The sequence below is a fragment of the Barbus barbus genome (genome assembly GCF_936440315.1).
Source record: "Barbus barbus genome assembly, chromosome: 26".
In the NCBI taxonomy this organism is placed as follows: domain Eukaryota; kingdom Metazoa; phylum Chordata; class Actinopteri; order Cypriniformes; family Cyprinidae; genus Barbus; species Barbus barbus.
In genome coordinates, this window is record NC_136754.1 from 24,897,375 (window position 1) to 24,920,178 (window position 22,804).

At 35.3% G+C, this 22,804-nt stretch overlaps 2 protein-coding genes across 2 annotated transcripts; one reads left to right on the plus strand and one right to left on the minus strand.

Annotated features, from left to right (window-relative positions):
* The first annotated feature begins 3,208 nt into the window (after window positions 1-3,208).
* Window positions 3,209-7,423, plus strand: LOC306845980 (thioredoxin domain-containing protein 12-like). The gene is made up of 7 exons (XM_079379011.1): window positions 3,209-3,359; window positions 3,831-3,891; window positions 4,551-4,603; window positions 4,879-4,952; window positions 5,135-5,204; window positions 5,554-5,637; window positions 6,152-7,423. Exons 1-7 carry the CDS (start codon window positions 3,257-3,259, stop codon window positions 6,229-6,231), a joined length of 525 nt encoding a protein of 174 aa, XP_079235137.1. The 5' UTR covers window positions 3,209-3,256; the 3' UTR covers window positions 6,232-7,423.
* Window positions 7,424-8,144: 721 nt separating this feature from the next.
* gipc2 (GIPC PDZ domain containing family, member 2) lies at window positions 8,145-22,682 on the minus strand. The gene is made up of 6 exons (XM_079378972.1): window positions 22,172-22,682; window positions 12,964-13,149; window positions 12,270-12,450; window positions 11,410-11,534; window positions 10,140-10,221; window positions 8,145-9,398 (listed from the first exon to the last, which is right to left on the minus strand). The coding sequence occupies exons 1-6, from the start codon at window positions 22,436-22,438 to the stop codon at window positions 9,247-9,249; spliced, it is 993 nt and encodes a 330-aa protein (XP_079235098.1). The 5' UTR covers window positions 22,439-22,682; the 3' UTR covers window positions 8,145-9,246.
* Window positions 22,683-22,804: the final 122 nt, after the last annotated feature.

The window sequence follows — 22,804 nt, forward strand, 5'->3', positions numbered from 1 at the left end:
TAATAATAATAAAAAAATAGTGGTTGCTGTTTAAAATAACTCTACACTGTGAAAAAAAATTGTTGTTTCAACTTAAAATAATTTGTTACCCCCGCTGACTTAAACTTTTTTTAGTTTATTCAACTAAAATATTTCAGTTGTCCCTTAATTTAACATTGAGTAACTTCAAATTTCAAGTTGACTAAACTAAAAAGGTTAAGTCAGCAGGGTAAGGAATTATTTTAAGTTGAAACAACTTTTTGTAAAATATGACTTAAAAGTTCAGCTTGTTAAAATGATAGACTCTTGTTTGTGAAAATAAAATCTGTTTGTTGAAAATGCTTAATTATTGTCAGTAGAAGCCACTGAAAACAGAAATCAGTAAGTTTGCTGATGAATATAAATAGCCATTGTATTCAAAAAATCATTGCGTATACTTCTCCTCATAGTACATGCTTGATGGCTGAATTTCAACATAATCAAAACATGTCACATATTATGTTTTCCACCCAACAGAACTCCAACTGCGCTCACAGTGCTGTTCAAAATATTGATGAGGTAAACGTATAATCCATTTCCCCAATTCTTCTGTTTATTCTTCTGTCGATTAGTGTCTTTTTTCTGTTACACTGACATAACCTACATTGACATATATCTTTGTAGAATGAATGCCTTCAGAGAATCCTAGAAGATCTCCACTATTACCGGGAAACATTTAGAGCCTACTCCAACTCAGAGCTCACCAAATCTGTAGTTAGGAGCATTGATGAACTCATGCAGGTAAAGTAAACCAATCAAGCAAACACAAACAGCTCTCTATAATTACTGTTGATTGCAAGGCTCTTTTTCACTTTCTTTTTTTGTGTTGTAATAGAACTGCTTCTCTGTCTCTGCGACGGACAACTCTCCGGTCAAGGTAAAGCAGGTTATAACTTATTGATAATATGCATGGAACATGTTGAGTGCATTCTTTTGGCCTCTGTGATGCTGTCGTGTTAAAGTATGAATATGTATTTTTTTCAGGTGTCCATGGATCACCAAAAATCTTTTCAAGAACGACTGCAGCTGTGCAAAGTCCTAAAGGGTTTCAAACTTCGAACAATAACAATAAATCGTGTTTTTAACTACATTTTGTCAAAATAGCACACTAGCAGTTGTTACAGGCCAAGCACCTGTTCGTTTACTTTTATAAAAAGCAATGATTATTTATTAGTAAGTTATTTATTGTATTTAAACATTATTTATTAATGCAATAATGTATGCTATTTATTTTTCAACTTGATTAACTTGATTTGTTTCTTGTTGATTTATTAAAGGTGACCATGCACTTCAGCAAAAACTTGTTGTACTAGTCATGCTTTGTTTTATACATATACAGTATAGCCTAATGGTTAATAATACAATGTATAATTTGTGTATCAGTTTTGTGCATAGAAATGTTTACCTAAATAATCCAGATGACCAATAAGGAAAGTGATCATTCAGTTTATCCTTTCTTTCTATTTTCAAATATCACTGGCATATTCAAACATATGTATATGGTTATATTACCGAGGCATTACAGTGTGTCTGGTAATTGTTTAACTAATTTACTAATATCCTCTCTACTTCCCTATACCTTTTGAAGTTTCATCATCAGTAACCAAATATTGAGAAATGTTATTTTTCTTTTGGTTTCATACAAGCCAATGCATTATGACCACAAAACAATTGCTGTCATCACATAAGAGGAAATATCCAACCACTGGATTACTATGTTGTAATTCCAAGAAACATTTTCATTCTAGCCGTAAGGGAGAGAGAGAGAGAGAGAGAGAGAGAGACAAAAAAAATAAAGTGATCAAAAAAAAAAGTTTTTACCAAGGTGCCAAAAAAAATTAATCAAAAGGGGGATTTAGTGAAAATCATCTGCCATTGGAACTTGGACTGCTCCCTCTCATTCTTCCAAAGAAATGGTTCTTATGTCTCAACTCTATGTCTGAATTTGTTAAAGAAGTTACAAAGTTTGAAACTAACAGGTCTAAGTGTTTCTTGCACTGTGTTCACCTCAACTGAAATAACGTCAAACTAGAATGCATAACTTCATTCGAAAAAACAAACAAAAAATTGTCAGGGTTTATACAGCGAGACTGTCTGAAACTTTAAACAGCAGCATTCTGCAAAATACAAAAAAAAAAAAAAAGTGTACTGAGTTGTTAATTATGGGAGGCACCTCTGGTTTGGGGAAATTCCACTAAAAAAAGACCAAAACAACCATTTCAAATAATAAGGCTGCATTACAAATAATCTGTATCCATCAATTTGGCGGAATGAGATGTACATTTTCCTTAATGATTCATAATCAGATGTCAGGAGAATAACGTAATGCTTGGTATTTTAATGAGCATAACAAGAATATCCACAAAGAGCTTTCTTTTCCTAATTGTTTTCCCCTTTCTATTCCTGTAACAATATGAAAAAAGACAACATATACTGTGCATTTGTGGTCTGCTCCCTTGATTTAATTTACAGAGTATCCCATGAATAAATAATTGTAGAGTCTTTCATGCTATACTCATGTATTTCCAGGTTTGTTTTCACAAGAATGCTTTAAAATGTCATTTAGCTTTTAATCAGGAGTGTTCACAGGAATGTTCCTAAATACAATGTTTGCTATTTGCCAAAATGATGGAAATGACTTTGAAATATTATCACTCAGTGATCACTTTTTTTTTTTTTTTTTAAAGATTTATGTTTGGTATTTTTTGCCTGTATTATGATAGGACAGATCAGCTGACAGGAAGTGGGAGAGAGATAGGGGGGCAGGATTGATTGGGAAGCATCCTCTAGTCAAGATTCGAACTCGGGACGCCTGTTGCGATTGTCATCTCATCAGAAAAGCCGGTTCTGTGATTAAAAGTAAATCTCCATCACATGCTTTCAGATGGAGCAGCATTTACTACACAGAGCCATAGATCACTGACAAGCTATGCAATATCACGTTCATAATCACAGATGAATCGCATTATGAACACTATATAGCATCGCTTGTCAGCGATCTACGGTAGTAAAGGTCAGAATATTAAATGAAAATGAAACATTTTAATTGTTTACAGTAAGATACAATAGAAAATAGGAAATTTAGAAAAACAATATTTAATGCCACTTGAGTCCATGAAAAGGGGGTCCGTAAAATGTGACGCATCTGACGTCATTCACGCGCTCCTGTGACCCGGCAGAATTTAGGACCCAGCGGTTTCCGCCACATCCAGGCAGCTCGAGGCTAAAAACCGTCGGAATGAAAATGCAGTCGTCTTTATACAGCATTGCCCTGGTTTCTTTTATACTGGTTTTTATCGCGTCACATTTCGGAGAGGTGTTAGCCGATGGCAAAGGACGAGGTAAAAATGTCTATAAATTTAGACTTCTGAGCAAATAATCCCTATCAACGCTAGCCGTGCGAGACCCCCGGCTTCTGACCCGGAACACGGATCTAATGTAACTCCCGATTGACCGAAATAAATCTCAGTAAGGCTAAATGTCTATTGCTAAATACAGTATTATATCTGTTCCCATAGAAGTGATAGAGTATGTTTCATTAAATACTGAGCTCATTCTAAACCTCAGTTGATGGGATTTTGCAGCCGCATATAAGAATAATAATCATAAATGATCAGATGTAACGTTATTTAGATGTAAACTCACGCCTCTGTCATTATATTGTGTATCGGACGAAAGACTGATCACAGGTGCATTGCTGCAGATCTCTTTGTTCTGTGGATGCAGTCGTGGCTTGTTCCAACAGGTAGCACTCTTGTTCCTATCCGGATGTATCATGTTACATTTCTGTAATGGATTTGTGTGTATTCAAGGATTTGGGGACCATATTAACTGGCGGAGCCTTGAAGATGGGAAGAAGGAGGCAGAAGCAAGGTACATGTGGTGTGATCTTGTCCTTCGATGTCCTAACATTGTATAAAAGACATGCCTATGCCAGACTTTCAGAAATATAATCAGGTAATGTTCAGGCACTTAACCCTAAAAAGCCTGCTGTATCATATTTGAAAACACCTTTCAAAGGGCTAATCAGCTTCATCAAAAAAAAAAACAGTTGGACACAATCTACTACATGTTTTCTGTCATGTGATTGGTAGTTTATAGCTACTATTTAAAATAAATAAAAGGCATTCTGCATGTTACATTATAACAGGCATTTGCTAATTTCTAATTCATTTATTTTTTTGCTAAGTCAAGTCTTTACCGAGTTACTTGCTTACACATATTATTGGTAGACATAGAGTGACAATACAGAGTATTATATGCATTTTATGCAATTAGCTATACTGTAATAAATATCTCATTGATTCACATTACAGTCTATTAGAATTTTTCTCCCATGTATATATGTATATTTGCACTATTTTTTTTTTCTTTCCTCGAATATGAACTCCATATTCTCTTTTATCATTTTTTTTTACTATGTAAGCCTGGTGTATCAAATGTGATACTCAACAAATAATAAAAAAAATAACCATTTAGTATGTTTCCAGGGTATTTATTGATTTTTGATTTACACAATGATCTTGTTCCAGCGGACTCCCTCTGATGGTCATTATTCACAAGACTTGGTGTGGAGCCTGTAAAGGTATACAGTGTACAGCTTAATGAGATATATGTATTAATATTTGCAATACGATCTGAAATACACTACCATTCAAAAGTTTGGGGTTAGCAAGTTTATTATTATTACTATTATTTTTATATCATTAAATACAAACAGTAATATTATTTAAATTACTACAATTTAAAAATAACATTAAAAAAAATGTTGAACAGTTGTGTTTTGTGATGTATGAATGGCTTATTCTGTTACCTCAAAGTGTACAGATGATTTATGATGTTTTAAAAATAACTTTATAGCATTAAAGCCCAAGTTTGCTGAATCAAAGGACATCTCTGAGTTGGCTCACAACTTTGTCATGGTTAACTTGGAGGTAAGGAGGTCCTCTTCTCATTATTTACTTCATGCTTTTCACAAAATGCATATTTTAATTCTGTCAGAGAGGGTTAGATTATAAGGTTTTTTTTGCTGAAACCACATGTAGTAATACACATATTGTCAAGTACGTGTGTTATTATATTTCACATTCTCATTACATGTCCTATGTGGCTATAGGATGAAGACGAGCCAAAAGATGAAGCCTTCAGCCCAGATGGGGGTTACATTCCAAGAATACTTTTCCTTGGTAGGTCATATACATTAACAAACCTAAGCAAATGCACTCGTTTAGAACGTCAACCATTGTTTAAAGGTAGACTCTTCCTTCAGATATTAGTGGCCTAATAAAAATCAGTTTTTGTGAAGGTAAGAGTCAGTTATGTTTTGGGTGTGGAAAAGTTTTTACCACATAACCAGCAGAATATGACTCTTATTGCAGAAACACGTTACGTTTAAATAGTGTGATTCTACAATACCATCAGTAGCATAGCGTTTTACTCTTGTGTGATGCTACATCCACACCCCAAGGTGTCAGTAAATGGTCGAGGTAACATCTATCACAACATGGATGGAAAATATTTTCTCTTCTTTGGTAGACCCCACTGGTAAAGTCCACTCTGAGATCACGAACAAGAACGGGAACCCCAACTACAAGTACTTCTACAGCAGTGCAGATCAAGGTAAGAAATTCTAAGAAAAAGAACATTTTAAAAGTCACACACACACATATTTTATTTATATTAACTTCAATAATGCGAGGTGATGGCATCAACAAAAGCATATACCTTTGATTAACAACCTCTGAGCTTACAGTAGGTCTGTCTTTAAAGGTTTCCAAGTTAATGCTTAAAAATGACTGTTGCACTCTGTAGAATAGGAACGCAATAGTTACGACGCAACATTTTGCTAAATATTTTACAGTATTTTGAAAAATGTTGTTGTCGTCATGCACAATATAGTGCATTATTTACATGATCATAAATAATTCAATGTATTGCCTTGATCTGTGTTTGAAATGAATAGTTTTTGCTTGCTTTGCTTCAAAGAGCAAACTTTCCAATGGCAATGCAAAACAGCACTGGCTGTGTGTGCAGTCCATTCTAAAGAGGAATTTGAAAAACAAATGAGATTTTAGGTGCAATGTGAACAAAACGAGTGAGATGTTCCTTGACCACATTTCTCTTCTGTGTGCAGTTGTGGCTAGCATGAAGGAAGCTCAAGACAAGCTGACTGGAGATGCCTTCAGGACCGCTCACATCGGGGATGAACTCTAAGAAGGGCAGAAGCTGCATGGAAAGATCTCAGCCAGAATACTGCATCACCTTGCTGGCCACATTAGATCCATCCATCCATCTCCAACCTCAGCTCCTCCCGTCATTTCATTTGATATGCTATAGCACAAGACAACCTTCAAAAATGAAGGAATTTATAATGCATTACAGATTACATTTCAAAGTATCGCAGCTTGCGGTAGATTGGTTTATTACTTTGAGAACCAAAGCATACTTACTGTCCATGTCACATAAAGGGTGCTAAAATTGTATTTTTCGTTTTGCATTTCAGAAATTCAAAGCTGACGTGTCCACATTGATTATTCAGGTTGAAATCAATCGCCCCTCTTAACTGCATTCTTAAGGCACTCTGTTTTTTAAGAAACATGCCAGCAATGCAAATCTCATGTGCTTCCAAGCCATATCTTGCAAGCTGTGGTAAAACTGATCCAGTTACCCAGTCACTTTTATGAAGAGCTTTATAATCCCCAAACTGTACCCACCTAAAAACTAGTATGTTTTCATGAGCGTACCAGTTCTATTATGTTAAGTTATTAGAAATGCTAACAGTATCTCTTAAACTTGCCAAGTTTCAGTCCTCAATATATGGATTCACCTTTCATTTTAAAGATAGAATTTTTACTATTGACAATACCTGTGAATTAATGCCTGTAATGTGAACTGGTACCTTTTTCTTTTTTTTTTCTCTCTCTCTTTTGGGATTGAGAGGGAATTGTCTGTCTTCGCCATACTGTATTTTTACCAATATGTCAAATGAGGCTACAAATAAAGTTGATATAAAATATTGGAATATAGTTATTTCAGTGTTAACTTACAGAGTAGAGTGACCAGTGCGTAAATCTATTATATTTTAGCAATAAGTTTCCAAAAGGTACTTGATGGAACTATTTAAAGAGTCTAATTAGTGCAAAACTAAATAATTATTTGCTGCATGGTGTTAAAACTGGATTGGAGCACAATAGAATTTAATAAAAAGTTGATAACCCATTTGTAAATCTAACAAAAGGGGGGGGGAAAGAAGGTTTTTCATATAAAAGGATACCTAAACTACTGTTCAAAGGACTTTTTTAAAATAATTAATGCTTTTATTCATCAAGGATGCATTAAGTTTACCAAAAGTGAGTGAAGACATACTGTCGCAAGATTTCGATTTCAAATAAATGCTGTTCATTTGAACCTATTTCTTTTTTTTTTTTTTTTTTTTTTTCCTGTCAGTAACACAGATAACACATGACAGTACGTATGTGTAGTTATGCTATCATCATTCACAGCCTTTTTTTTTTTTTTTTTTTTTTATATTATTTTTTTTTTATTAATTAATTAAATTTTATATACCCTTTTATTTAACCATACTATGACCGACAAGACCAGGGGACAGAGAAAACAAGAGAGAGAAAAAAAAATAAATAAAATAATAATAATAATAATAATAAAATAATAATAATTATAATGATAATAATAAAAATAATAATAATAAAAAAAAAAAAAAAAAAAAAAGGAATTAGAAAAATTTTCTAATTCCATTTGAACCTATTTCTGAATACATGCAGCCTTGGTGAGGTTTTAGAAGAACAAAAAATACCTTACAGGTATATGAACACATTATGGAGCTGTTTTGGATAGGGCTCTTACACAAACCACAACCTCATGATTGGTGCTACAGCAGGGGGCAGTCATTATCCAGATAGTCTTTCTGTTTCACTGTGAAACGGAAAATGGAAACTACTTTGCTATTGGTGGTGTTTGCAGTAAGTCAAACCCAGTGCAACAACACTAACAACATTCTGAGCATAAGTCAATGCTGTAAATAAGAATTAAATGACAGGCTGTGGTTTGAATTATAAGCAGCAATCTTACCTGCCGTTGATAAGCTAAAAAATGATCAAATTCACAATACATCCTTTTTCACCTTTAATAAATGTGAAAAAACAAGCAAAGACAAAACCTGTGATTTGAGTACAATAAAAATTGTTCATACAAAATTACATTGACAACACAAACGTGAAGGCACACAAAAACATACATCTATCATACAAAGTGATCTCTCATGGATTATATTTTACAATAAACTAATAACAAAATCAACAATATGAGCAATTCATTTGTGATATTTTTTTTAATTAACTGGTTGGCACTATTTTTAAGGGTACGTGACAGCTTACAACCATGTTTTAACGTGTATATTGTGAATTGACTAAAATATAGCTACTGAAGCTGCAATTTCTCAAACGTTTCATCACTATTAAATAAATTAAAGTCTAAAATATCTCTAGAAAGACAATTGATGTATATCCATTATTCTATACAAAATTCGGTAACACTTTAGAATAAGGTTCCATTTATTAACATTAGTTAATGTATTGAACAAACAATGAACAATGCATTTATTACACTATTTATTAAACTTTGTTAATGTTAGTGAATGAAAATACAGTTGTTCGTTGTTTACTCATGTTAGCTCACACTACATTAACTAATGTTAACAAACACAACTTGTGAATTTAATAATGCATCAGTAAATGCTGAAATTAACTAAGATTAATAAATGCTGTAGAAGTATTGTTCATTCTTAGTTCATGTTTACTAATGTTGTTAATGTTAATAAATGGAACCTTAATCTAAAGTGTTACCCACAATTCTCTCTATGCTCTCTAAAAGAGTGTTTCAAACATCACCCTTTCCCTTGGCTTTTTTTTTTTTTAAATGTCAAACTCCCAGCTTCACCTACAAATGCTAAACCACAGAAATAGATTCTCTAGATTCCCATCATCATCCTGGTGCCTAACTGCTGTTGAGAATGTATTATGTGAAGACAAATGCACTGGTGATATTTACTATTATTTTCTGTTTATTATTTATTTGTATTTATACAAATATTTTTGTCAATCACATAAATTTAAATGTTCAGCATGCCAGCTATAAACTGCATGATTCTGAACAGGATGCTCTTGATTTCAGCTCAGTTTTTTAATGTGTGGTGTATGTGTGTAGCAGCGCTTAAAACCGTCCCTGTTTAGCGTCACCGATGGCTCCCCAAACGTCGAACACAAACTCATCTGGGAAGGCAAAGTCACCAAGAGCCTGGTCCAGAGCCATGGCAAACTCATCAGGGTTCTTCTTATCTCTGCCCACCTCGACCATCGTGGCGGCTGTACAGAAGTGAGGAGGAGGAGGATACAGTCATCTCGTTTTGCAATACTTAGAGCCTGACACTTTTTATTAATATTTGTTAATGCAACAAAACCATTGCAAAAGACACTCCGGCACCCAGATTTTGGTACTGTGTGGTTACCCAATACAGTACCAAAATTATTATATATATTTATATTCTTTTTTTACATACATAAGCAATGAAGATGTTAAAAGTGTATAAAATGTGCACTACCATTCAAATTTGTTTTATGGAAATTTATGGTTATTCAGTAAGGATGCATTAAATTTCCCAAAAGTGTCAGTACAGTACTAACTATGTTTAACAAGATTTCCATCTCACGTAAATGCTGTTCTTTTGAACATTCTCTATTTAATTAATTCGTTTTAGCCATGTTGATCAATAAAATGCAGCCTTGGTGAGCATAAGTGACTTGTGACTCAAAATGTTAAAAATCTTACTGACCCCAAATCTTTCAATGGTAGTGTACTGTCTTAAAACACACTTTCAATAATAATAATAAACATACATTTGTATAGCACTTTTCATACAAGATACATATAATATATAATGCAGGCATGAAAAGTAACATTGATTGACAGTACAATTTCACACAATATCAATAGAAACAATACTAAAAACAACTAAGTTCACACGGTAAAATGTTCATGTTAAAATATAATCCTTCAATGAAGATGTAGGCAACACTCCATGATGTGAAACACTACAGAAATCTCACCTAATTCAGTGTCTCGAATGCCCATGTAACTCTCAAGAAGGTCATCCACTTTCTTCACTGCCTTCTCTTCAAACTCTGAGGGCTGTAGAGTAAGAGAAAAGCTTTATATATACTCCTCAACTGAAGGTCACCATGACTCTTAAAGGGGTCACCGGATGCAAAATTCACTTTTCAAGTTGTTTGAACATAAATGTGTGTTGGAAGTGTGTGTACACATCCATCCTATAATGATAAAATCCACCCAGTGTTTTAAAATCCCCTTTCTCAAATCAGGCTGTTCTGAGGTTCCTGTCAGAATGACGTAGTTCTGCACAGGCCCCTCCCACGATAGTTGATTCCTCCCACGATAGAAGACCGTCTTACCTTAGACCTGCCTTAAGTGAGCTGAGAGCTGTCCGCCATTGTGTTAACCCCAGTGCAGGGGAAGACAAGAATGTCTCAGATTAAGTGATTGAGGTGTTTTATTGTTGGATGTAATAATGAATATAGCAGTCATCATTTACTCCCGACATCTGAGCCGCTGAAGACGCAGAGGATTAACGTTACTTTTGCTTTGAAGTGAAAAGCGCCGATCCCCAATCTGGCTAAATGCATCTGTTTGTGAGAATCATTCGTGATCCAGCTTCATCTACAGAAGAATTGAGTATAACGGCTTTTTATGAACCTTTGCAAATTGCCTTTCCTAATAATGTGCTAGTTAGCCAGTTTCGTGGCTAAAGTAAACAGTACTGCTCGTCACCCCACGGAAGAGAGCAAAGCTCATTACCATTTAAAGAAACGTGGACTAAAAATGGCTTGATGAAAACAGAGCTGATTTTGACAGGTTAAAGAAGGTGTTTTTTACACTACCATTGAGAAATTTTAACCAAAGTATGTTATAGACTTTTCATTAAGACCCTGAAGAATCATATCAACTTGTGGAAAATGGGCATCCGATGACTCCTTTAATTCTGTCAGTGACCGTGTAATGTTATTACATATGTTTCCACCATGAAATATGAAATTAAAGGTCAATTTTATCTCAAAATTCTCACTTTTTTTCTGAATTGAGTTTTTGTTGCACAATTCGGACTTAATTTTCTTAATTCTTAATTGCCACCTCACAATTCTCTACTTTTTTCTTGCAATGCTGATATCTTGAAATTCTAACTTTCCTTTTTACAATTGTGGAAAATGTGTCAGAATTGCAAGATATAAACTCAGAATTGCAAGACAAAAGCCATAATTGTAAAATATGAACTGAGAATCGCAACATTGAGAAAACAATTACCATCTCCTCGACTGTTGCAGGACCCTTGGAGCGCAATCTGAGGGTTTCTCTGCCTGTGCCTATCTTGCCATCTCCTGACGATTTGCCTCCGCCTCCGCCTCCTCTTGACCTTGGTTCAAGCATCTCTGCCAAGTGAAAGAACATTTTTACATTAAATCTACATTTATCAACACAGTAACATTTAATAGATCACAATGCACAGAAATAGGGACAACAGTAACAATAACAATTCTTGAATTTATTAATCCATTTATTTTTCCATCTGGACTTCAAAAAATTATTCAATAAAAAGTTCTGTCAAATAAGAAATAAAAAGCTTGGATATCAATTACAACATTAAAAACTTGGATATGAGGCAAAAAAGACAGTGTATTTAATGTATTCCATAAGGCAGTTAAGTATGGCGAATTATGTAAAGAAAATTTAAGTATAAAACGTCAAATACATAAAAGTAGTTTAAGTCTGGATTATGTCAATAGCAAGATTTTTTCAAAGCTTTCGTGCTGCAGTACACATTGCCATTGCTTCTCTGATTGGTGGATCTCTCTTGAGGATTATGGGTAGTGTAGTTCTTCATCGGGAATTGAGCAATTAAACGTTTTTCTTTAAAAATGAAATTGACTTTGGCTACTTCAGTAGCAAATACCATCACTTATCAACCTTAGAGCTCAAGAGCAGTCTGTCGTATAAGATGTATACTTTATTGTTAAAAATACACTTCTGTATTGAGAATATAAGTGGGATTTTTAGTTCAGAAACTACTGTTGCACTCTACTATCTAGATTTTTTTTTTTCATACACCAGTCCCATACAATATACAATATCCAGACAAAATGAGTACTTCAACAAGAAGGACAAACCGAAGGATTTCATGGGCTCCATGAGTTTGATGGTGAAGGACTGATCCTTAGGCAGCTCCTTCAGCATTCGCGCCACCTCAAAATGCCGCATTCCAACGATGTTCTTTCCGTTAATGCATTCGATATGATCTCCCACACAGATCACCTTTACCCCATCCATCACACTGCCCTCTTTGATACGCTGCCAAATGGAAAAACAGACACGCTTCATATTTAATAATAACTTTTGTTAACATGTTAAAGTTGCAATTGATTAAATATATTTTTGGTGTACTTTTACTTTAACCATTACCTAGGCTTAAAGTAATGCGTATAAAAAAAAATTTAAAAAAGGGTCTGAAACACAACTAGCTCTTTGCTTTGAAGATACAAATCCAGCATTTAGCATGTGATCTTACAAACACAGTGTGGCGTTCTTCTAAATTAAATGATTAACTTTTCTCAATCAAAGCCTGGCTAAACTGAATTAAATATCATTTTTATTTGTGCACAGGGATATCTTACAATTTAGAGAAAATCATACAATACTCTTCAAGCACTAAATTTGTTTACTTTCAAAATCATGCAAATCATTATCTGTACATGGGCAGTGCTAGTACTACAAGCACAGCACTTGGAAAACTAATTAAATTGCTAAAGAGGCGGCATCCCAAAATAACACCCTGATCTAACGAAAGCGTCATTGTGAGTCTACCTTTATGAAGGCGTATCCAGCTCCATTGTCTGTGATGGTGAGCCCAAGTGCCTCCTCAGATTTGTACACCTCCACCTCCTTTTTGAGTCCTTTTATGTGAGCGAAGATGAAGTCCTCCAGTCCTATCTGCCCTCCCAGCAGCTTTTCCATATCAATTTTGTGGGTGTTGAGTGTGCAAAATAGGATCTGTTGTAATACATTGAGAGGAGAGTTTCAACTATAATGAGATGGCAAGGTTTAAAGTCAGAGAACAATGAGAACGTTGAGGATTTATGCAAATGTACTAAATTTAGTTTAGTAGCTGATCACACAGCCAGAAATATAAAATGTTCATTGGGTGTTTAAAGGGATCATGCAATGAAGAATCTAAATGTTCCTGATATTTACACACATAAAATGTTACTCTAGAATAAAAGCATACTGTAAGTTTCAAAACTCAAAAGTAACTCCCCAGTTTAAAGGTATACTTACACGACAGCAACATAGTAAAAACTGTTAAAAAAGAGTTTTTGAAAAGCTTTGTGTACAGATGACATTGTCAAAACGATCCTAGTTCACGCGGATCAGCGAAAACGACTCACAATGTTTCTCAACGTAATCATAGAGGTATATTTTGAACAACTCATATCTGTCCATTAATCACAAGAGCAATATTGCTGGTAGAGAAAGACCTTTTTAGGTGCAAAAAACTATTTATATAATACAAAATTTTGACCATTACATCATAACCTGTGATTGTGTGCTCATGTGCATTTTGTTTTTTATGAGAACAAATCATTATAAGCGCAGCTCAGGAAACATTATAAAATAATGTCAAAAATGCATTTCATGACCCCTGTAACGTCACCGAATATACTATAACATTTTTAAAAGATAAATCAGAAATGGAAATCTGCACTGAAGTATTAAACCTTTGTGTTAGTTTAGTTTTTGTTTTCTTTCCTCCTACCTCATATAACTTCCATCACAAATTTTTTGTGAGTGAACACAATGCTCAGGGAATCATTTTGCTTGTGACAGCATGAAATATTCTTTTATTATATTATTATATTCGCTTGCCATTTTACATACCCCAGAAAAAAATTGGGTAACACTTTCTTTTGATAGACATTTGACTAAATATAACAAACTTTGCAACTACATCAACTGTCACTCTTTAGATTATTACTGGACTGTCTGCTTAATATCTGCTGACACTTTATTGTGATGGTCCCAAACACAAACTCTACTGACTATAAGTACCTTTGCAAATACACTTATTCTATTATAGCATAACAGTCTGCTATTTACTGCATGTACTTGCAAAGCTATTTATACTTACTGTAGAATGCCTAAAATGGACCATCAAAATCAAGTGTAACCAAACTTTGCATTCACTCAAAAACATTTGCTTTCTCTTGAAAAACTTTCCAGAGAATGTCTTCAGAGAAACTGCAAAACATCTGCATTTCTCCATTTGAAAAACATTATTCCAGTACAACACAAGTAGTGTTTCTCTTAAAGATAACAACATATCTAAAAGGACACAAAGAATTAAACATGAATTTTAATAATAATTTGTCCTGTAAGAGTTTCAATTAATCCAGTAGGATCCTTTTTATTTTAATTTGATTCCGGTACTATCCAACAATGATGTCTTTGGATTGTTTCCAAAAATCTTATTTTAAAAAAAGTGTTAATTTTTCAGCAACAAGTTTATCACTTAACACATTTCACAACATTCTCATTTCACAGAATTTCCCCCTTAATCAATGCAGAAAATGCGAAAGAAGTGCAGATTAAAGGAAAATAAGCATTTAATTAACATCTATTATGCAAAAATAAAATAAAATAAGTTTCTGTCCAGTGTTGTATCATTTAAAAAAAAATACTGGCACATACACAATATCATACTAATACAAAAATGCAAGAAGAACTTATGCTATGCTATTGTTAGGCTATTTGCTCTGCCGCCCAGGCCTTTCCATGATGCTGCCAATCCAATAACAGTGTTTTGTTGACCTCCAAATGCAGAGATCCACACAGACAGATGGAGTCACCCTGGTGTCAGTCATCTAGAAATCTGGCATCATGTCTTTCACTGTGACTTCCTGGCAGCAGCAAGGAAACATGAGACCTAGCAACCTGAGACCCCAGATTTAAGGTTCACAGCTGATGAGTCAGGACAGTCAACACTTGGTGAAAACTTGTAGTATTATTTAACAATTCAAGAAAGACTAAAAGTATTCAATTTGTTTCATGATAACTTCATTGTAAACATGTACAAACATGCACATTTTCTAGGCAAGTACCACCTTTGGACACAATTTGATGAGAGACGGAAGAGAAAAGATCAGTCCATATCAGCTCTTCATAAAAACATTTGGTGGAACAGCCACTCCAACAAAGACGACTTGTTTTCTCCCCCTTTTGTGCACTGCGGGCACTTTGGACACACATCAGCTGACATGCATACAAGACTGTTGCCCTGGTTACCGGAGCCTATCAAAAGGCCCGGGATTAAGAGGGAGCTTTCGTAGGGGGGGAAGGAAAGGGCTGTTGGCTACTAGACGGCCAGCTTTGCTTCGCCCTGGCAGCCTGGGAGGTGGATCTTTGCCATATCTGTGGGAGGATTCACAGACACCTACACTACGTTACCAAGGCTGCGACTGACATCATGCTTCCTCTTACACGTCGCACGTTTTTAGAGACACAGGACGTCCTCAGCAGCTACGCCGTGACGTACCCGCCCACATTGAATGAGAAAATAAAAACCTCCTTCAACTGGCAAATGTTTCACCTTCGATACGAGGCACACCCACAGACAGGATTGCGACAGGCTGACCTTTGCAGAATCACATTCTCAAGACAAGCAGGAAGTCAACCAATCAAATCAAAACAATCTTGTCAGCCAATATACAGGATTATAGTAATCTAATCCAACAACACTTCTGAGGAAATAAAGTAGATTGTGGGACAAATCTCCATTTTTAGTTGGATAAAGAGATGGGGAGGCCTGTTTCTTTGGCAACCAGTTGCTATTTTGGGGTCTTGGCAGGGCAATCTGCTCTAATTACAAAGAATGAATGAATGAAAGAGTGAAGCCTAAAGATTAAGTGTGCATTAATATGAGTCCAAAAAAAAGAACAAACGTGATATATACAGTGGGTTTGGGCTTTGAAAGATTAACACAGTTTAACAGGTCAAAATGCTGAAGCAGCCAGGTTTAACACTACATGAACATGTTTGTTGATGAGGTGAAGAGAATCATCAAATCATTCATTACAACGACTGACTAACCATCTAGCTTAAAGATTACTGCATAAATCCATTCACAGCAGCAAAATAAGACTCATCAACATTTTTCCATAGGTAACCATTAACATTGCTGAGGTACAGGAAGCTTTCAAAACTTCACTGTTTACTCCCTGTGAATGAAGAGGGTTGATCGCGCTAGTGAAAATCTCAATTGTGTCAACTTTGCAGAAATTCACAATTCTGTCATCATTTACTCACTCTCATTTCAAACCTGTACGACCTTATTTCTTTCTTTCTAAAAAATTCCAGTTTCAGATGTGGGCCAAAACAACACTGTTGACATGTTTGAAAATAACTTACTGTGTTCCACAGAAGACATACAGGTTTGGAAAGACAGTAACATTTCTGGGAGAACTATCCTACTTTGGTAGCCAAATAAATAGCATGTTTCTGCTATTTTTATCATAAAGTAAAGGTAACAATCCCATCTAACATACATATGATAAAAACGTGTTTGTTTAAAATAAACAGAATGACGTCTGAAGTTACAACATAACCATCTAAACGAGTTTCAATAGAGGCGCGACTGAAATTGTGTTGTGCTTGAATACATTCCATTCTAGCTGACAACAGCAAGTACGTACTTGAAGGACACGTTACAACACTGATAAATTATATTCCTTATAATGACCCTGAGCGGGATCAGTCTCTCCTTTCAGGGTGACAAGTAATTCAACATATGACAAGCTGGTAAATGGCTTCTAAATGAAAGTGAGATGAAAATGGCAGAAGATATGCACAACCAATGCTTTGTAGGGACAATATGAGTCAATATATCCCCAAAGAGTTTACGTAATGCATCTTTTACTTTTGAGCTTTGAATTTGTCATACCCTAACAAAATATTATTCGACTGAAAATACAAGTGATCGTTTTCAGTTTTACTTGAGTAAAAGTTCAAAAATACTTGATTTATTCTCAAAACATTAAATTTAAAAGGTCATCGGATGCAAAATTCACTTTACAAGTTGTTTGAACAAATGTGTGATGGAAGTGTGTGTACACATCCATCCTATAATGATACAAATCCACCCAGTGGTTTTTTTAAAGTCCCTTTTCTCAAATCAGGCTGTTCTGAGATTCCTGTCAGAATAACATAGTTCTGCACAGCTCCCTCACACGATAGTTGATTGACAAGACCGTCTTACCTTAGACCCGCCCTGAGTGAGCTGAGAACTGTCCGCCTCCGGTGCAGGGAAGACAAGATGTCTCAGATTAAGTGATTGAGGTGTTTTATTGTTGGACGTAATAATTAATATAGCAGTCATCATTTACTCCTGACATCTGAGCCGCAGAAGAGGCAGAGGATTAATGTTACTTTCTCTCTGAAGTGAATGCGCCGATCCCCGATCTACATAAATGCATCCATGTTCGCCAGAATCATTCGTGATCCAGCTTTATCTACAGAAGTGAGTATAAGGGTTTTTACGAATCTTTGCAAATCGCCTTTCCTAATAATGTGCTAGTTAGCCAGTTTCGCAGCTGAAGTTTAGTATTCTCCATAGATATATACATCTAGATGCCTCATTATGGACTGTTTCTATAGGCCGCGATACGTAAGCTATCTGCCATTTTTGGAACGGTCTGCAAATCTTTGAGTGCACTGACTGTAATTACAGCAATTATACGCTTGTATATTTTTGAATATTCATTGATTCAATGCGAGATGGCTGACGCGTCAACGTATCTGGAGCGGTCGAACAGGGAATCTACACATATCTATGGTCTGCTCGTCACTCCACGGAAGAGAGGGGCGGAGTCAGCAGAGCTCACTAGCATTTAAAGCAACATGGACTAGATCAGCGTGCTGAAAACAGAGCTGATTTTGACAGGGTAAAGAAGGTGTTTTTTACACTACCATTGAGAAATTTTAACCAAAGTATGTTATAGACTTTTCATTAAGACCCTAAAGAATCATATCAACTTGTGTAAAATGGGCATCCGATGACCCCTTTAAATATACTAAATTATCAATTTAAGTTACTGATAATTCAAGAGTGCAAAACAGTGAAAAAGTGTACCATATAGTATTTAAAAATGAAGAAAAACTAAATGTGTGTACTTGTGTGCTAGGTTGAAAATATAAAAACACTGGGGAAAAATGTGGTAATATTTAATTAAATATATTCACTGATTAAAATTAATGTCCACCACTGGTAATTCTCAATTATGACACAATAATGTAATATAGTAAATATAGTATATTAAACCAGCATAAAGGCAGTGCAGCAAAAACTAACTTTATGCAAAAATACTGCTCAAACAAAAAATAAATTTTTTGAAATATGGGAAGACGAATTCTTAATAACCCCATAGAATATTTTTCCCATTGCTGACATACTGAAACAGGAAGTCTGCACTGGAAACAGGAACTCGGACACATTGAAATATTGTGGCCTATCTATCTATCTATGTATGTATGTATGTATGTATGTATGTATGAATCTATGCATGTCTATGAATGTATCTGTGCATATGTGTGTGTGAATGTTTCTATGTATGTATGTATCTATCTATCTACAGTATCTATCTATATATCTCCAGTATCCATCTATATATCTATCTATCGACAGTATCTATCTATCCATCTATCTATATAGTATCTATCACCAATATGATTTTATGTCATGTCTTAGTCATGAACCATAATGCTAGTATCTGGTGTTGGTGGGTGGGATATTTCTAAGATATTCTGCACTACACAAATGTTTGTCTAGTCATGAGTAATGAAATATAATTGGTGATTTTCCCAGAATTAGACTTTTTTTTTCTATATTAGCTACTTTCAGTGCCACAAGCTACAGTTGTAAGTCTATAATAGACATTAAAATAGGTTGAATTTTTTTATATGCAAAATATAAAACGCTTTACTTCCTTCTAATTGTAATATTCCTGCTGGGCTTTACACAATTCACCTTACCATATCACATACCATATCCCTGAATAACCCAATACTGTCATAACTGGAATTAAGGGTTTAGCTAGATTTCAAATGTTACAGAGAACTGGTCTTGTATCTACAATGGATGATACTGTCTATGAAGCATTATAGGAATCTAGATTGGCCTCCAGTGAGGATATGTACATTGTTACAACTACAGTTCACATGAAAGAGTATGTAGATGTCACAGAGATATACTTCGTGTACCTGCCACACCAGATAACGCTGATACTAATAAACATTACACTCAAATAAAAGGAAACTTTCTAGTTCATTTTTAGTTTTAATAAGGACTTCAAAGAGAAGATCAATGCAGACTACACTTGCTCAGAACACAAACTGGTGAGTAAAAGTAAAATTAACTAGTCAAAACATGCAGCAGTTTGAAAGCCTAAAGCAACTGTTCATTCTAGTCTAGTGAGGCCTGCTAATTCAAAGATAACACAACAATCAACCAATACTCCTACTCAAAAACATAGAAAGCAAAACCGACTGTTGAGCAGACAACACAGTGTCCAGACAGCAGCACCTGGATGCAAATGCTAAACAAATGACATGTTAGCTCCATGAAAGGACACTTGTGTATTCACGCAGTGTAGCATGTGCAACAGAGTTCACCTGTCATAGTAATAAACAGACTTTGACCAGTGAACTTCTGTAAAATTACAGATGAATGTCTTTTTACTTGTTTTAAACCACCAACAGCGATAGCTGAGAAGTCTGGCTTCAATCTGCCAGTCACTTGACAAAAGGAGACTCTTTGTCACATTAATTTTGCATAGGAAGGTAATGAATGCTGTACACGCGTTAACATGTTAACAGAGGGCAGTCTAACCTAATCCACACTGCCCTTTTAACCGGGTATACTTATTTTCACGAAGCCGACAAGGGGAAAGTTTGAATGCTTTGGGTGATAAGATATTGGGAGTAATTTAAGTATACCAAACAATCCATAACATATGACAGCTTTCCAAACAATACCCACTTCATTGGCTAAAAAAATCATCCAAATATCCTGGTAAAGACAGCACTAAGAATCAATAGATGACATGCAAAAGAGTAATGAAATGCTGCACAGTATGCACTGCTCCGCTCCCTCCATCCCCGGGGAGTCCGGAGCGATTTATCATCATGTGCTAGGGTTGTGCCCACTGTAACAGGATGTGAGGGACTTCCTCTGAGGACCTGCAATAAACCCACCATTTCAACATGCAAATAATTAATGGTACATTTCTGTGCTGGTATTGAGGTATCAGCATTGGTTAAAATTCACAAGGCCGCAGAGTGATTTATATTCAGATTACTATCAAATCCATCTGTTAGCTGACCTTTAAACACCACACACCAGATAGGTCTGTCCAAACAGTCCTGTTTACTAGTCTGACTGGTTTTTAGGATGAACCCCCTTAAGTGCTTTCAGTAGAGCAACTATTCTAGGAAACTTTCTCAAATGGGGACCAACTGATACATGAGAGGCTAGACAACACTATTCACTGACACTCTGAAGAATAAAAGTTCCAATTACAACCAACAGGACTTTTATCACCTGATGCCTTAGGAGAATCTTGTCTTACTCAATACTTATTAGTTTTCTAACGATTTAGAAAGTGCACTGCTTTAAAATGCCCAGAATCAAATACAATGAAGCCTATAATATCAACAACTATTTTTAATCTCCAATAACCAAACTCCAATTTTAAGTTCCAAATACCTAATTCAAGAACTTGGATACATCCTTGTAAAAAGGAGAAAAAAAAAATCATCCAGTGAGAATAACTACAAACATTTCCAACCCAATCCTGAGACAACATCGTTTTACAGGGTGGTGGTTTCATTTGAATTTGTATGAAATTTGTACAGAAATATACAAATAAGATGTTAATTTTAAGATATGACTTAGCCACCAATTCACCAAGATGTAAAACATTTATAAACTGCAATGAGTGTTGGCATTTCACCTTAGAGATTTTTTTATTTTTTTTTTACAAATATTATAAGCTAAAAGTGAATTATGTGGTGCTTTTAAAATCATGTATATGGGTCAATGTTATACCACATGTAATTTTTTTATATAATCTATTAGTAAAAATTATATTAAGAAGTAATGCAAATGACACAAATATTAACTTTAAAACACCTATGTTGCACTACAACAACAAAACACAGAAACTATGCCAATGATTAAACTAGAAAAGTTTTTTGACGAAGCAAATTCTTGAATTAAAAATAAAGAAAAAATGTTGTTGCTTTTATTCTAAGGATAAAAAAGAACCATCGATGTGTTGTAACCGTCATACAGTAAATCTATCATGTAGCAAGATCATCATAAAACAGAGGACCCCTTTAGACCCTGATGACTGGCAATTCTATGAAAAGGTTTTGTTAAGGTCAAATGGATTAATAATAAGAAACCCTTTTGATATTTATAACTTTTGTATTCACCATGTCTTCAAAAAATATTTAGCTTCTTAAAAAAAATGTGTATGAAAATGTTGTTTATCGTAAACAAAGTAGTACACCACTTTGGTGAAATTAAAGTCCGGGTAAAGTATTTTTGAACATTCGACTTGGTGATTACCACCATGTCATATAATAATAATAATAATAATAATAATTCTAAGCACTTGGCACATGTGTTTTAAACTACATTTTTAAAACAATTTCCTTTTTATTATTAAATTTGCCATAGACCTTTTTATTATTATTATTTTACGAAACGTTCCACTTTCTGAATATAACCAGAACTTATTTCTGAAAACCAAAGCTGGTTATCATCAGATAAAAATGTCAACGACGTCCAGCGATTTTCAGTTCCCTGTACCCAGAAAGACGCACCTTATGCAAACACCAGGCTCTGTAAGTTCACGAGGAGGTTTTTGATTTGCAATTTAATTTGTGTAATTCATTTCTGACTCACTGCCTGCGCACTGACTCGAGTTCACACTGAGATATTTAACAAGTTGACATTTACCTCATCCTGATTTAAATTAAACGCTTCTGCTATTTTGCCGTACAGCTCTTTGACGTTCGTGAAGCCCTCGATCCGGCCCGTGGGACTCCCGTGCGCGAGCTGCGTGTGAAACACCAGTTTCGGTCGCATGTTGGCAGGTGGAGCAGGCAGTCCGCCACCGTTCACCGCGGACTTCCCGACACCTGCGTGTCCGCTGACCTCCTCGTTTTCCACTAAGTTCGAGCTTTCCTTCGACTTGTTTTTCTTTTTCCTGAGTCCCAAAGGCATGTTTGCTCCTCCTGTAAGTCCGTAGGGGGAATGAAGTACACGGGAGCCGGACAGCTAAAGCATCGAAGGACGGAAATCAACCTGTTGAATGTGTCCTTTTTGTTCCCACTCTTCGAAACCGAGCCAGGGGTTAAAGGCGGTAGTATTAAACGGATAGTAGATTAGAAACAGACGGTATGCCGGTCTACTGTAAACTCTCTTGCCGTTGAGGCGCAGGACAATGAACAACTCTACGGCCAAGCGCACGCGCGCAACATGACGCCGTGACGTCATCCAGAAACTCATTTACCTGGATCAGGTGTCAATTAATTTTTTTATTTTTTTTTACTCCAAACTCACAAGCAGATGAAGATAAACATACGCCTA